Genomic DNA, 15,000 nt, shown 5'->3' on the forward strand with positions numbered 1-15,000 from the left:
GGAGCCGAGGACCTGTGTTCCTGAGGTGGCCGTGTGCCCGCCCACCTGCAGCTGTAACAACAACATCGTGGACTGTCGTCGTAAAGGTCTCACTGAAATACCGGCCAACCTCCCTGAAGGCATCGTGGAGATGTAAGAGCACTTTCTTTACTTACTCTTCACGTACACTTTAGGTTTTCGTCTTTGTGTAAATGTCTCCAGACGTGTTTGTTTCCCCGTCTGTTGATCAATTGAATGCAACATGTTCAGCTGTTCTTCTTCTTCTATGCTAATATGTGGGTATAGCAGAGATTTGATTCTTGTTGTTTTTCGAAGGAGGAGACGTTTTTATCGATTTGAAAAGTGTAATAAATCACTTTCAAACTTTCTGTACCTCAGACAGAACAGCATGCACAGTTAATATTTGATCCTCACATTTTGGCTTTGAATTACAGACGTAACAATTAACCCAAACTTTGAGTTTGACATCCTTTCTCCTCACTCCGACCTCCGAGCAGTGTCTCGGACACGTTTCAAACCCACACACACACACGCCACAGTGGGACGTGTTTGATATCCGTATTGATCGTTGTACCCTGTTTGTTTGTACAGAGGACAGCTGCTTGATTGCTCTGTGAGTAAGGACGCAATCCTCCCCCTGCACCGCTACACCGAAACAGCTATACCTCCCTAGCATAAGTAATAGATTCACACCGACACACACACCGGAGCACACACATTTATGCAGACACACCAGTTTTGTCTGTGCAAACAGGGTAGGTACTTTAGCCCAACACACACACACGCACACTTGGATTGTGATTGAACATATCTAATGAAATCTCTAGGACACACAGACATTCAGAATTAGCATCAGATCCATATCAATAACTGTCGCTGCTGCAGCCAGAAACAGCAGAGTGTAAGTGAGGGATGTATCGTCAGGACTCTAATGTGGACAAAGTCGTCGTTGTGCACGCTGTTAGCGGAATCGCGGCCAAATGTGAACACGTGTACGTCTGTGCAAATTCAAATGTGACTTTCTATTCCAATCAAAATTAAAGCGTCTCCATAGTCAGGTTTAGCTGAAGGTGGTTGTCTTTAACGTCAGCAGAGATGTGTTGGAGTGTGCGTGTATCCGTCAGTTTGCAGACTAAGCCCATTATGAACACGCTCTCCTGCCAAAACCATCGGCAGCTTTCGTTTAATCGCCGCCTCACCGTATAGATTTTTTATATTGCCTCTTAAAATGTCTTCCCCCCTAATGCCTCCGTTCATATTGAGCCTCTAAGTGTCTTTGTCTCAACCTTGTTTTAAAGCCCCCAGATATAATTTGTTACCTATTGTGTGCCCCGGTCGTCTTTGTCAATATCTCCACATCCTTGATTTATTTTGACCCCTTAGCCGGTCTAGGTTGCCGTCGTCTACCCAGAGGCCTGAGCCGTGGCAATTAAGAAAGGAACATGAGCCAAGAACACAGACAATGAAGGGGTTGTTGTTATTTAAAAACAAGGGCCGAGTAAGTGTTTAATTTAAGAGAGGCGGCTAAAGAGCAGTCAGAAGTCTTTGGCATCAATTCAGATAAAACTAAATCTGGCACGGGTGACCATTTCTTTTACCGGGGTTTTATCACAACAGAACAACTGATGGATGGATAGATAGATGGATGAATTAACAAATAGATGGATGGATGGATGGAGAGAAGGACAGATGGATGGATTGACGGATGGATGGATGGATGGATGGATGGATTGATGGATGGATGGATGGATGGATCTGGATGGATGGATGGATGGAGAGACGGACAGATGGACAGATGGATGGATGGATGGATGATGGATAGATGATGGATGGAAGGATGGATGGATCTGGATGGATGGATGGATCTGGATGGATGGATGGATGGATGGATGGATGGATGGATGGAGAGACGGACAGATGGATGGATGGATGGATGGAGAAACGGACAGATGGATGATGGATGCACAGATGGATGGATGGAGAGATGGATGGATGGATGGATGGATGGATGGAGAGACAGACAGATGGATGGATGGAGAGATGGACAGATGGATGGATGGATGGAGAGACGGACAGATGGATGGATGGATGGATGGATTGATGGATGGATGGATTGATATCAATGAAGAAGAATAAACTAAAGAATAAGAAGGGGGATGAAGGATGGAGGTCAAGAGCGAGACAGGGCGGGGGCAGAAGAGACGGAGGAGAGGAAGAAGAAGGGTGGATTAGTTCCCATTTATCATCCTGACAGCTGACCCTGTGGCTGGCCTTGGGACCTCACCGCATCCTCCTCTTCTCTGATTTTTCCTCTCGTCCCTCCCCACCCGTTGTCCACACTTTTCCACTCCTTTGATTTCTCCTCTGCTGTCCTATTTTCCCACTCTTCCCTCCTATGATTTCTCCTCTCACCTTTTGTCCTTTTTTTTTTCTTCTAATTCTCTCCGCTACACGCCCAGGACTTTTTATCCTCCTCTCATCCCCTCTTCAGTCTTGTTTACTTTCCTCTTTCCTCCCCGCCTTTTCACCACAGCAACAAGGAGACATTAAGAATGCATGAGCTACATAGATGGAGGTGTTGCCCACATCATCAGGGGAGCAGAGGCTAAACTAACAGTACATTTCTCCAGCAGTGGGTTCTGATGGCTCCCCGTGTGATAATAGAGAAATTCTACCAGTATGGTGTAATGAGTCTGCAGTCTTCCAGGGGAAAAGATGTAATCCATTTCTTTGGGCCAATATGTGTTCATAACAACAGCCCTGCTGCTCCTAAAGAAGAAATGGATGTGGCTTCGTCAAACGTCTTTATGTATTGTTTAAACATTCAGATTTAGCCACTTAGCCTCCCTGTTCCTCGCCTTACTGATGCAAAGGAGTATTTCTAGTCGAATAGGAATTGTGGTTTGCAATCCAGTTTTTTTCGGTTGGTCCGCTGTGAGCTCATTTCACTCAGCGTGACCTTGCACAGCCCCTGCTGCAAAGGAACGACCATCCTGCAGAAAGATTGTGTAGATGTTGATTGGAACAGCCACCTTTTGACCTTTGTGTTCCCGGGTGTGCTCGGCTGATGTTGTGGGCTCAAACAGGACTTTGTATTAACCAATGTTTTCTCTGTCCTTGGTGAAATTAAATATTGAAAGGGAGGGAAATGAGCTCATAACTTTATGCACGACGCACTGCTTTTGAAGTTTTATTCAAATGTTCTCGTTGTGTGTTTAAGGGCTAATGTGCTGTTTTAATTAGACGGTTCCTAAAGATCGTCTCACGCCCTTTTTCCTCTCCTCTCTCTCTCTTTGTCTTCCTTTTTCCTTCTCTCGTTCTCAGACGTTTGGAGCAGAACTTGATCAAGAGTGTCCCCGCTGGAGCCTTTTCTACGTACAAGAAGCTCAAGAGAATGTAAGTCTGAATAAAACTATGAAAACTCTCGAACACGTTCCAGCATAATGTCTGTGAAGACAGGCCAATGTGTGCATAACCACCAACCTGCATCAGAAATACTTTATTAACCCTGGAGGGAAATGTAGTCGTTGCAGTAGCTGTCTAACAAAATAAAAAATGATATATATAGAATATAAGCAGAAATAAGTACCAGAGCAGCCATGTTGGATTTGAACTCGGACTACTGAAGTTGCTCTGAGTTTCCGAGTCTGATTTTAGACTTCAGGGGGTCGTTCCTGATGACGTATCAGACTGGTAACTCAGAATTTCCAGATTCCGAGATGAAATTGAACACACCATGACTCTCAAAGGGAGGAGTTTGATGGCCACAGACAGGAATGTCCTCCTGCGGCGTCCTGAGGTGCATCGTGGGGGGATCACATTCACACCTCGGGTTAATGCCTTCATTTAATTATTCTTTCCATCAGTTTAACATTTGTTCATTTTTCTGTTGACCTCAGGAGAAAATGAAACGAGTCTCGCAGATGGACTCGCTCACAGTTACTGATGTCTGAAGCATTTTCACACTGCATGGTTCATTTAGCAGCTTTTCAAAGAATGCTTTTGTCTAACTCAAAGTCTGGACTAGTTATGCACACCCTCACACCTTCACACACTCCCTCACAGGTCATCTCATCTTGTCTCTGTCTCTCTCACACACACACACACACACAAACACACACACACACACACACACACACACACACACACACACACACACACACACACACACACACAACCCTATAACCTCAATAGAAGTGTTTAATAATATATCTTACAGAGGTGGAAGTGAATGACATGAACTGCACTTAACATGCCACTGCTTCCTCTCTCTCTCTCTCTCTCTCTCTCTCTCTCTCTCTCTCTCTCTCTCTCTCTCTCTCTCTCCCTCCCCCTCTCTCTCTCTCTCTCTCTCTCATGTCTCTCCCTCTCTCTCCCTCTCTCTTCCTCTCTCTCTTTCCTGTCTCTCCCTCACTCTGTCCCTCATTTACTTACACATTCAACCCGTCTTACTTTTTTTATACTCCTGTCCCCTTGACCTCTGCTGATGTATTCTCTGGTGATCATTTGTCAGACAGTTCTAGGACATTCATGAATGAGCCCCATTACTGTGTCTTACAGTAATGCACTTACACCCTCCCTCTCTCTCTCTCTCTCCACACCCCCCCCCCCCCCCCTCTCTTTCCCCAGTGATCTGAGTAAGAACCAGATTTCTGACATTGCAGCTGATTCTTTCAGCGGCCTTCGCTCACTCACCTCACTGTAAGTATGACACACACACTCAGACGCACACATGCACACACACGCACATGCATAAGCACACATTTTCAGACAGGACAATAATTGCATTTCCAGACATCTAGCAAGTAAAAATGTTGTCACTGTTGATGCTGACAACTGGACCACAACGGTGTGTTTGTGTGTCACTATGTTTTCTTGTTTGTGTGTGTGTGTGTGTGCTTGTGTGTGTGTGTGTGTGTGTGTGTGTGTGTGTGTGTGTGTGTAACTGTACCCGCCTGTAATCACAGAGGGTGAATGTGATAAGAACATGAAGGACAGTTTAATTTGAATCAATCCCCGAGTATTGAAATGAGACAGACCGACGGACAAGAAGGGGCAGACAAGGTGAACTCTGCTGGATGTTAAAACATGCACTGACACACACACACACACACACACACACACACACACACACACACACACACACACACACACACACACACACACACACACTCAGTGCAGCGTCAATAAGAGGCACGATGTCTGCAGCACAGGCCAGCTGAGGCGTGATTTAGCAAAATATAAAACTGCTCATTTGGATTAAATGGTTACATCTGCAACTTGCATCTTTAACATCATTTCACTTTCTGACACTCAAACGAGATAACTGGTCCCACAGTTCACAAAGTGAGAAAAGCCTCGATGACTGGAAAAGTCACCTTACACTCTAAACTGATAACTTAACCCTGAGACTGTTTCATCAGTTCGATTAGTGTGATGTCTTTATTCAGTGCAAACACATGTATGTGCAGAGGTGAATATGAGTGTATTTTAAATAAGAAGCACAGAGGACATCTGGATTTAAAGTGTAAATGTTTATGTGTTGCTCACAAGTAGAGACTACTCAAAGCGCTTTTACACCGCAGATCACACCTACACATTCACACACTGATGGTAGAGGCTTCTGTGTAAAGAGAGCATCAGTATTAACTCATCCATTCATACACATTCACACACCTCTGACAAAGCAGTGGGAGGGAGCAACTTGAGGTTAAGTGTCTTGCCCAAGGACACATCAAACATGTGGCTGCAGGAACTGAGGATCAAACCCCAGACGACCAACTCTACCAATGAACCACAGCCCCATTAGGGCTTATTGTCTGTATTCTGCTGAATATCTTGAATGCATCATCAAAAATGGGCAGCTGTGGATCAGTGGTAAATTTGGTCGTCTCTCAGCCCAGAAGGTAGGGGGTTTGATCCCCGGCTCCTGCAGCAACATGTCCGATGTGTCCTTGGGCAAGACACTTAACCCCAAGTTCCCCCCCGCTCATCCAGCAAAACCATTTCTATCAATGCTAATGCTATGTGAGTGAAAGACTAAATAACACACCACATCATGAAAGTGTCCTGATTATAACAGAAGCTGTACGCTGGTCCCCAAAACAACTGAAAGATTTATTTAAAGTGCTTTAATGAGATAAAATACAACTGGAACAACAGATTGTGGAAGAAGAACGTTTGACTTTGCAGCCTGCTCCAGGCCGCACAAGTCTTAAAATGTAAACACAGCCTTGTACACACTGTAACCTGAATGATGTTGTTTTGTTTTCCTGTGCAGAGTGTTGTATGGCAACAAGATCACAGAGCTGCCCAAGGGATTGTTTGATGGACTGGTTTCCCTGCAGCTACTGTAAGTACTGTCTGTGTGATCTGTTGTTATGTGTTCACCTGTGTGTGTGTGTGTGTGTGTGTGTGTGTGTGTGTGTGTGTGTGTGTGTGTGTGTGTGTGTGTGTGTGTGTGTGTGGTATCCCCAGGATAACAAGGAGAGAAACAAAGAGATATCACAAACGAGAGAGGAACTAGTTTCTGTGGATTTAAAGCAACAACATGTAACTTTTCCACCTGAAAAGAGGAGTTTTAAAGGTCGATTTAGCATCTCTCTCCTGTCCACAGAGTGGCCCTATCACCTGTTTTCAGCACTATGTAACTTTGGCAGCGGGTCGAGGTCATCTAGTGAGAAGTGCGTACATCTTTACGGCGCTTTCACACAGCAGCCTTCAGCTACAAAGCAGCCAGTTAGCCCGTCTCTGTACTGTTTGATACAATGGCTAAGAGGAAGAGGACAGAGACAGAGGAAGATAAGGAGAGAGAGAGAGAGCGAGTGAGCAAGAAGCTGAGTGTACATCCTGCAGATATTATTCAGAACAGACTGAGATGTAGCGTTAGCCTGTATCGTTAGCGGTGTCATCATTGTCTCATGTTTAGCAGCTTTACCGGCTGCAGGAAGTCGTCTAAACCAAGTTCTGTCTCAGGTTTGATACAAAGAAATCAATAAATCCATCTGACGCCAAAAAGTCGTCTCTTTCCTCGTCCATCTTCAAGTTATCTTCATAAGTTTGAACCTTACAAACCAATCTCAGCTAGCATGTAATAAATGAGCCTCTCCAATGTAGCAATTTCGCCACGACCTATAGTCATCATGGTAACAGATGAATACACAAACACAAACTCCACATGCTAACAGTTAGCAAACAATGGGGTGTAGATGCTAGCAGAGTTAGATAATATTACTGAACCTTGTCAGTCGGCGTGGTAAACAAAAGCACGTTGTAGGCGTAACTGCTCTTTGTCTGTTTTATGGCGCTGTAGTTGCACTCAGATACCTTCAGAGGGCGCCAAAGTGCACCAAACAGAGTTGCAAGTTACATATTGTTGCTTTAAGATAGTCTGGCTCAATATGCAATTCAGCATTAGAGTCTTTAGTAATGGTGTAGGCTAAGGATTAGCCAATGGACATACAAAATGTTTTTAAAAAAGAGCAACCTACACACTTAGGAACTCGTAAATTATACACCACCTGAGGAACTTTGTGAAGGATGGGAATTCAACATTCATGACGATCTAAAGTCCAAAGTAATTTGGTATCATTTAAAAAGTACCATCCTTTACTTTCAGTGTCCCTTAACTTTACTATAATGTTGCCTCCAAACTGTGCAGAATAAGTCATCGTAGATATTACTGAGTTTGTTTGAGTTTAGGAATGTTTGTTGACCTTGCATAAATATTCATAACCACATGCATTACCCTCTGCGCCATGATCATAACTATGGACTCTGTAACAGGCCAATATTACTTGAACATACAGTAAGGTGGTGATTATATGAGAAAGGCAAATGTTGGTAATCATCACAGTTGCTCAGCGTCAGCTACAGCAGAATCCCCTGTTCATGCATTAACACCCCATCTGTTGTGCTCAGAGTAAGTTCATTAAGCTGCTATCTCCCGTAGTTCTGCTAACATTAAGTGCGTCCTAGAAGTAAAGCTATTCGTACTGAATGATTCCTGAAGGGCCCAGGTTCAACCTGCAGCATACTGGTTCAGCATGCAGTTCCCTGTGACAGCGACATCTGCACTGCACGAGGCTCATGATCCCTGCAAATGCCGCAGTCCACTGCAGAAAACTGCTAATGTTCTGGGCCTTTCCATCGTAAAGTGAAGCCAAGCAAAGAAAATGAGGATGAGTGAATCCAACCCGCAAACACCTTTTTACGGCCTGAGGTGGATCATTGGGATGCATGGTGCATAGTCAGAAAAAAAGGAAAGGGGGATGGATGGAAGAATAAATGGCTAGAGATGGAAAGATGTAGAAAAGACAGAAACGAGGAAGAGGAAACATGTGAATGCAGATGATGTTAGAAAAGTAAGTGAGGGAGCATATACTGTATAACATCATTAACATTTAGTATCCCCTCTAACGAGAAGCTGCTGGCATAGATGTGAACACTAACTGCTTTATATTTCTTTAAACATGCAGGATAGTTCCCTTAATATGATGTTTCTGTGAATCTTTGACTGCTTCAATCAATGAAGGACTAGTTAATATTCATGTCTTGCCACATCATTGGTCAATCCCATCGCTCACCCAGAGAGGGGAATCATGTCTTTTAATGTTTCAGCCAGGACAGAAGAAAATCCCTAAGAGGTCGGTCAGTTGGATTTTTGAGGATACTGTCATTCTCCCATGAAGTGTAATATTTGTAAATGAGATTAGAGCTGGTGAATCAGGCAGCACGTCAAGCCTCCATTGCAGCGATGTGTTTATTGCTTTGTATAGCTGCTGGTCTGCTGTTTATATTGTCTGCGCTGCTTTGTTTTACTGGTGCAGTTTCAAGTAATTAGTTCCTCCTGTGAGCTGCCTAATGAGGCGAGTATATGTCGCAGAGCGGCATGTGTGTGCGTGGATCTCCCTGTGAATGTAAATGTGTGTGTGGTTTGCGAGTGGTTTTCTGCGGTATAGGTGCTCGTTTGGATGAGTCTGGATGATTAAGCCTAGCTGCAGCCAGTTAGTCACCTGTCAGACAAAGAAAGAAGGAAGAAAGAGAGTACGAGCGTGTGAGGGACAACGACACAAAAAGGTTAAACAAAAACGGCCGAGAGGAGGAGGAGGAGTGTTTGTTTGATAAAAGAGAAAAAGGAACCAGGATGAGACAGAAGAGACCTGAAAGTAAAGGACGTGCACACAAAAAGCTGTCAGCTTGGTTATATCAGCTAATGAAGTGCAGGTATGAAAGGATGTAAAGACTGAGGAAAGGGTGGAGATGCAAACCTTTCCTGTCATTTACTTAATCCCTCCATCACATTTCTCATTTCCCTTTCTCCCTCTCCTCCATTCCACCTGTCAGCTTCTTTCACTTAATTGTATATCTGTGTCACTCTGAGTCAAATGCCTTGGCTATCCATTCTCCGTCTCTACCCATTATTTCCTCCATCACTTCTCCATTTTCCTCCTTTCTCTTCACCCTTCCTTGTCTTCTAATCACCTGTCCCCTCCTGTCAGAACTGGATTTTACACTCCAACCAAATGCCCCAGAAGAAAAAGGGAAAAATGTATAAAACTGCATTTTCTCCGATGTATGTGTCAGGGCCAGACGTTAATATAATCCCAGCTGTGTGGGGAGGGACAGGGGATGAAAAAGTGAGAAGAAGACGGGGGAAGAGGGTTGCGGTTTTATAATAAAGATGTTATTTAGGAGTATAAATCATCATATCATCAGCGTACGACATCAGCTTTGGTTTGTATAATGCTCAGCGATAATGAAGTTAGAGGCAGCTCGTGCATGTAAGTGAGGGGCGTGGCTTTAGAGGGAGCACAGAGGGGACGGGGTGTAGACGGAACACTGAGGGAACGCTACTTTCAAAGTCATGCTAGCTTTCGAACGTTACCAACCCTGCCTTTGAATAAGTTGAAAAAGTTCATGGATAAATAACGAACTCTGAATGGATCTTCTCTGTGTTTGCAGGCTGCTGAATGCCAACAAGATTAACTGTTTGAGAGTCAACACCTTTCAGGATCTGCAGAACCTCAACCTGCTGTCGCTCTACGACAACAAACTGCAGTCAATCAGCAAAGGACTGTTCACACCTCTGCGCTCCATCAAGACTCTGTAAGTTTAAAATGATTCATACACTCAGCTGTCTTAACTGGAGCTGCAGCCATGAGTCAAAGAATAGATTATTGAAGCGGGAAAATATTTTCATTTAGTATTTCATACTTCAGCGTCTGTCTTCAGTTTGAGTTTGTTAAATGTGACAGGAAGCTCTGAAAACCAAAGTCTTTGAACAAAAAAAAAAACACGGACTTACAGGCATCACAGACAATTCCTTCAAAACAGAAAAAACCTTTGCACATTCATTTCCTAAGACATGTGTGTCTCTCGTTCTGTCTTTCAGTCATCTGGCACAGAATCCCTTCATGTGCGACTGTCATCTGAAGTGGCTGGCGGACTACCTGTTCGACAACCCCATCGAGACCAGTGGAGCCCGCTGCAGCCATCCCAGAAGGCTGGCTAACAAACGCATCAGCCAGGTGAAAGGAAAGAAGTTCAGGTGCACAGGTAGGATATGAGCTCATGCAGATGCACAGGTTGAACGTTGTGATCACATATAGTTGAACACAAACCTCATATCGGTTTATGTCTGTAATTCTAGAGTGAAATTGTTTCATAAACACACACGGGCGTTTGAGCACAGTGTCTATCTCTCTCTCTGCTCCGATTGTATTACTGTTATTTCCTCTGATACGAGCCCTGGGTCTCTCTAATTGCAACCCAGACCACTTCAGTATCCTGAAACAGCACAATAAGCGGCTCAGCAGGGACCCACCATAGGCTGGGAGTGCCCACTTGTGTGAGACTCTGAATGAGAGTGTGTCTGTGTGCTCTTAACATCCTCAGAGCGGCTATTCACTTTGTTTTCTCAGTCTTAAATATAATGCTTTTTATGGTTCAGTGGAAATTTAATTTTAAGAATACCCTACCAGACAATTTACAAACTATTGGCTTTGGGTTTTTTTTTACAAGGCAGCACTGAAGGAGACCTCAGTATTGGTTCCAACAGTCATTTTAAAATGTAAAGGCTTTAAAGGAAGAATGTGCGATCCAGTAGATGTCGCTCTTGAGCTCCAGCATGAAACCAAAACAAACTGTTGTTTGGCCACACCTCCTCCATACTGAAGCCTCCGCTCTCCTCCAGAGACACACCTGCAACCCCTCTCCACTCATGTTCACATGGAGTTAACAATTAGAACGCACCATAATTAAACACCATTAAGCACACGCGGCGACAAAACTATCCTTTGCTCGAGGTGCAATCACTTGTGTCCTGCATTGTTGTGTTAGCATGCTAATGTTAGCGCTCTTGAGTTAGCTCGTAGCTTCACATTGCATGTAAAGTGACACAGAATGAGCGTGATCTAAAAACTCTTAATAACATCCAAATAATCAGTGAGTATGTTCTTCTCCTTCTCTCTAGTCCTTGACTAAAACAGCTTTTATACACAAGGGGAGGAGCTGGCCGTCCTGTCCATGTAAACACGGCTCTGACAACAACACAGCCAGCGGGACTCGAGCTTCTCACTCATTGTAGACAGTCATGACTCAGAGAGACATTTACACAGGATAGACTGGAGTTATGATATATTTATGCGGAACATGTTGCACATTCTTCCTTTAAATGTGGTAAGAAGTGATAAACGGGCGATAACAGAAGAGGTTGAAATGTAGGGGTATCTCTGGTTTGTGTTACATGAACTATCCACGTCAGTTGTTTAACATGAAAACAGGTGTTTCAATTTGTTAGCCGCCTTGTCTTTTATTAGGACCCTGAAGCATGGAGGGCTCAGTGGCAAGCTGGACCCTAACTTTGCGCTCTTCTCTTAATAAAGATAAGTAGATTAGAAACGCTCTCGCAGCTGGTTATGGCCGTCCTCTTTGCTTCAGCCCTTCCTCCCTGCAGCCCCATGCCTCTCCCTGCATCTCCTCTTCCTCTCTGGACCTCTGTGGACTCTGTGGAGTGGGCATTTCTCCCCTTCCTGTGTGGATCTGCAGCTGTCTGTTGCCTCTCCTCTTCTGTATGGACCCTGCCCCGCCCCCCTGACTGATTGGTGCAGCTCTCTGTTGCCCCGCCTTCCTCCTGTGTGGACCTGCATTCTGATTGGTTCGTGCAGCTGTCTCTTGTGCTTGATCTAACCATGTGGCCCCGCCTACTGTGGCATCACATGGTTCCGTCAAGCGCCAGGGACCGCCGAGCACACACCCACCTGCCTCTCCTAACCAATCACACGCCTTGGATCTGAAATTAAGGGCTAAATACTTCCTTTCTCTTTGTTTGCATTCACATGTGCGGCTGCTCACATGCCGAGCTATCGCTGTGGTTAAAATAAATAGATATTTATGAGCCGTTTAAAAGAGAGCGTGCACCAAATGATCAACGATTTAACTCCTAAACACCAATAACCAACATTCATGCACAACTGTCAGCATCAACTTCAGAGCAAATTTCACAACATGCACACCTGTTTTTGTTTTTCTGCTGTTTCTCTCGTAAAACTTTAAAATCTCTTTGTTGTTGTTGTCTTCGACCACTGAAGTGATGTCACAGCAGAGTTTGCCTCCCTTTCATTGAAATAAAAAAGTGAAGAAGAACAGGGTGAGAAGTCAAACTCAAAATCTCAACTTTGAACGCATCGCTGCTTAAAGTCAAGCCTTGACGAGTGTGTGCCCAGAAAGTGACAGATAAAGAAGTTTGCGAAGTCTGAAAGGAGAGAAACACGAGAGGTCGAACTGATAAAGTGAGTTTAAAAAAGAGAAATAATGAGCTATAATGATAACCGTGAGAACAATTCAGAGTGGATGTGCTGCATGATTTAAAGCAGGTCTTTTCCGCAGGGTCATAAATAAGAGCCGCTCGCGTTACATCGAAATAACAGCAGCGGTCTCTGGCTCACCTTGTTAAACAAAAACATCCGGGGTTAAACCACATTCATCGAGAGAACCCCTCCGTAAAACCGCACGTATATCTGTTTGTTAATGTGATTTGCTGTGATAGCCGTGCAGAGTCGCTCGCCCCTCCCTGCTGCAGCGCTTCACTTCCTGTACCGATCAAGACTGCAGCAGCGTGCAGTCGATGCTTTTCAAGGTTTATTTTAGAGACAGGAGACTGGAGACTGGTCACGATGTAATTTATTTTAAAGCTTTATTTAAATAAAGTGTCTCCCTTCGTCTGTCTTTCTACTCCTTTGTCCCCTTCTGCTTCCTCCGTCCTGCTCCTGTACTTCATGTCATTTACCTGGATTTTCTCTTTCTCTTCCCCGTTCCTGTGTCCTGGTCCCTCCTGTCCCTCTCGCCTCTGCAGGTCAGGAGGACTACCGCAGCCGCCTGAGCGGGGAGTGTTTCCAGGACCTCGTGTGTCCGGAGAAATGCCGCTGTGAAGGCACCGTGGTCGACTGCTCCAACCTGAAGCTGACCCGTATACCTCCCCACATCCCTGAACACACCACAGACCTGTAAGTCAGCCGGTGTCACATCTATTCAACATATGCACACACACGTCAAATGTACGCAAGCATAATGCCATGTGTTGGACTTCTCCCACCATCGACACATCCTTGAACATGACATCCTTGAAGACGTTTTTCCCTCTCTCATGCTCATGCACCTGAAAACAAACACCGTGTACACTCATACAGAGGAACAAGGATGTAGGCGTGCAGATATGAACATCCACATTTCTGCTCTCTCATAGAAGTCTCACGATCGTCACTTTTCATTTTGAGCGGGCAGACTAAACTCCCCTTCTACAGTCTCTTCCATCTCTCTCTCAAAGTCCCAGAAGAGCCGTTATGATGTCAGGCGGAGGCTCTCACACTAGAATACTGAGCAGGTTCAAGTATCGCTCATTTTATGGTGGAAACGAATGGAAAGTGAGAAGCAGGAAACAGGCAACAAGAGTACTGTAATCTGATTGGGTTAAAGGTCAAAGTTCTGAATGTGAGAAGAATCCGCTGCAGCGACGGACTCAAATCAAAACTCTAGTTTGCCTACATGAAGGTGGCGACATTATGCTTATGTTGATATACTCCAGGAGGATCCTCCAGGAGACTTTCCTGACTGGGGTGACCCCCAACTGGGGAACTTCTGCAGGGGTGGCCCTGAAGTTTGTGTGCACTTTTCTTTTCCTCTAATCGTATTGACTGTAAGCTGTCATCTTAAAGTGTCTATGGATCAGTTGTTAAACTTTAAAAACTACGCCAGCGCTTTGAATTCACTTGAGAAAATAAATATCTGCACTTTCTTTTCAATTTAACAAGATAATAATATGGGGCGCTGGTGGCTCAGTGGTTAGAGCGTGCGCCCCACGTATGGAGGCTGTAGCCCTCCAAGCGGGCTGCCCAGGTTCAAATCCGACCTGTGGCTCCTTTCCCGCATGTCATTCCCAACTCTCTCTCTCCCTGATTTCTGACTCTATCCAGCTGTCTTATCTCTCTCCATTAAAGGCACAAAATTCCCAGAAAAAAATCTCTAAAAAAACCAAAAACAAGATGATAATCTCGGAATTGCGAGCGACGAGGTGCTTGTATTTTGCAACACAGCTCAAAACAGTTGATCTAAACACAAGTCCCGCTTCTGACAAGGCATGAAGCCAATCATAGTTTAGGATTCTGTGGTGGCCCAGGTCACCCCGTTGGTCCGCCCCTGAAAATACAAGAAAAACTCAACAGAACTAAAGCACAACATCAAATATCAAACGATCGCTCGGATGATGTTAAAAAACTTTTCTGAAGAAGTTTGAAGTCGTCGCTCCCGAAAAACATCTCTCCAGCGTAAAACTGTGTCACAATAAAAAAAAAAAAAGTGTGTTGCGGCCATCCCTCATTTTTACTTCCAGCACCTTGCACCTCATCAAATATTCAGCAAGCTAATATTTTCAGTCAGGAAATAGAAATTCAGCCCGAGGACAAGTTTCACCTCATAGTGCTGAATCACTGGCAGCTTTACAAA

General features: G+C 44.5%; 1 protein-coding gene across 1 annotated transcript in view; it reads left to right on the forward strand.

Annotated features, from left to right (window-relative positions):
* Positions 1-15,000, forward strand: part of slit3 (slit homolog 3 (Drosophila)) — a 241,704-nt gene that overhangs the window by 177,102 nt on the left and 49,602 nt on the right. The window contains exons 9-15 of the mRNA XM_061048549.1: positions 5-132; positions 3,325-3,396; positions 4,630-4,701; positions 6,281-6,352; positions 9,964-10,107; positions 10,394-10,557; positions 13,355-13,505. Of these exons, the coding sequence (XP_060904532.1) occupies positions 5-132; positions 3,325-3,396; positions 4,630-4,701; positions 6,281-6,352; positions 9,964-10,107; positions 10,394-10,557; positions 13,355-13,505 (803 nt within the window). The remainder of the gene's footprint in view (positions 1-4; positions 133-3,324; positions 3,397-4,629; positions 4,702-6,280; positions 6,353-9,963; positions 10,108-10,393; positions 10,558-13,354; positions 13,506-15,000) is intronic.

The sequence above is a fragment of the Labrus mixtus genome, chromosome 10 (assembly GCF_963584025.1).
Source record: "Labrus mixtus chromosome 10, fLabMix1.1, whole genome shotgun sequence".
Taxonomy (NCBI): domain Eukaryota; kingdom Metazoa; phylum Chordata; class Actinopteri; order Labriformes; family Labridae; genus Labrus; species Labrus mixtus.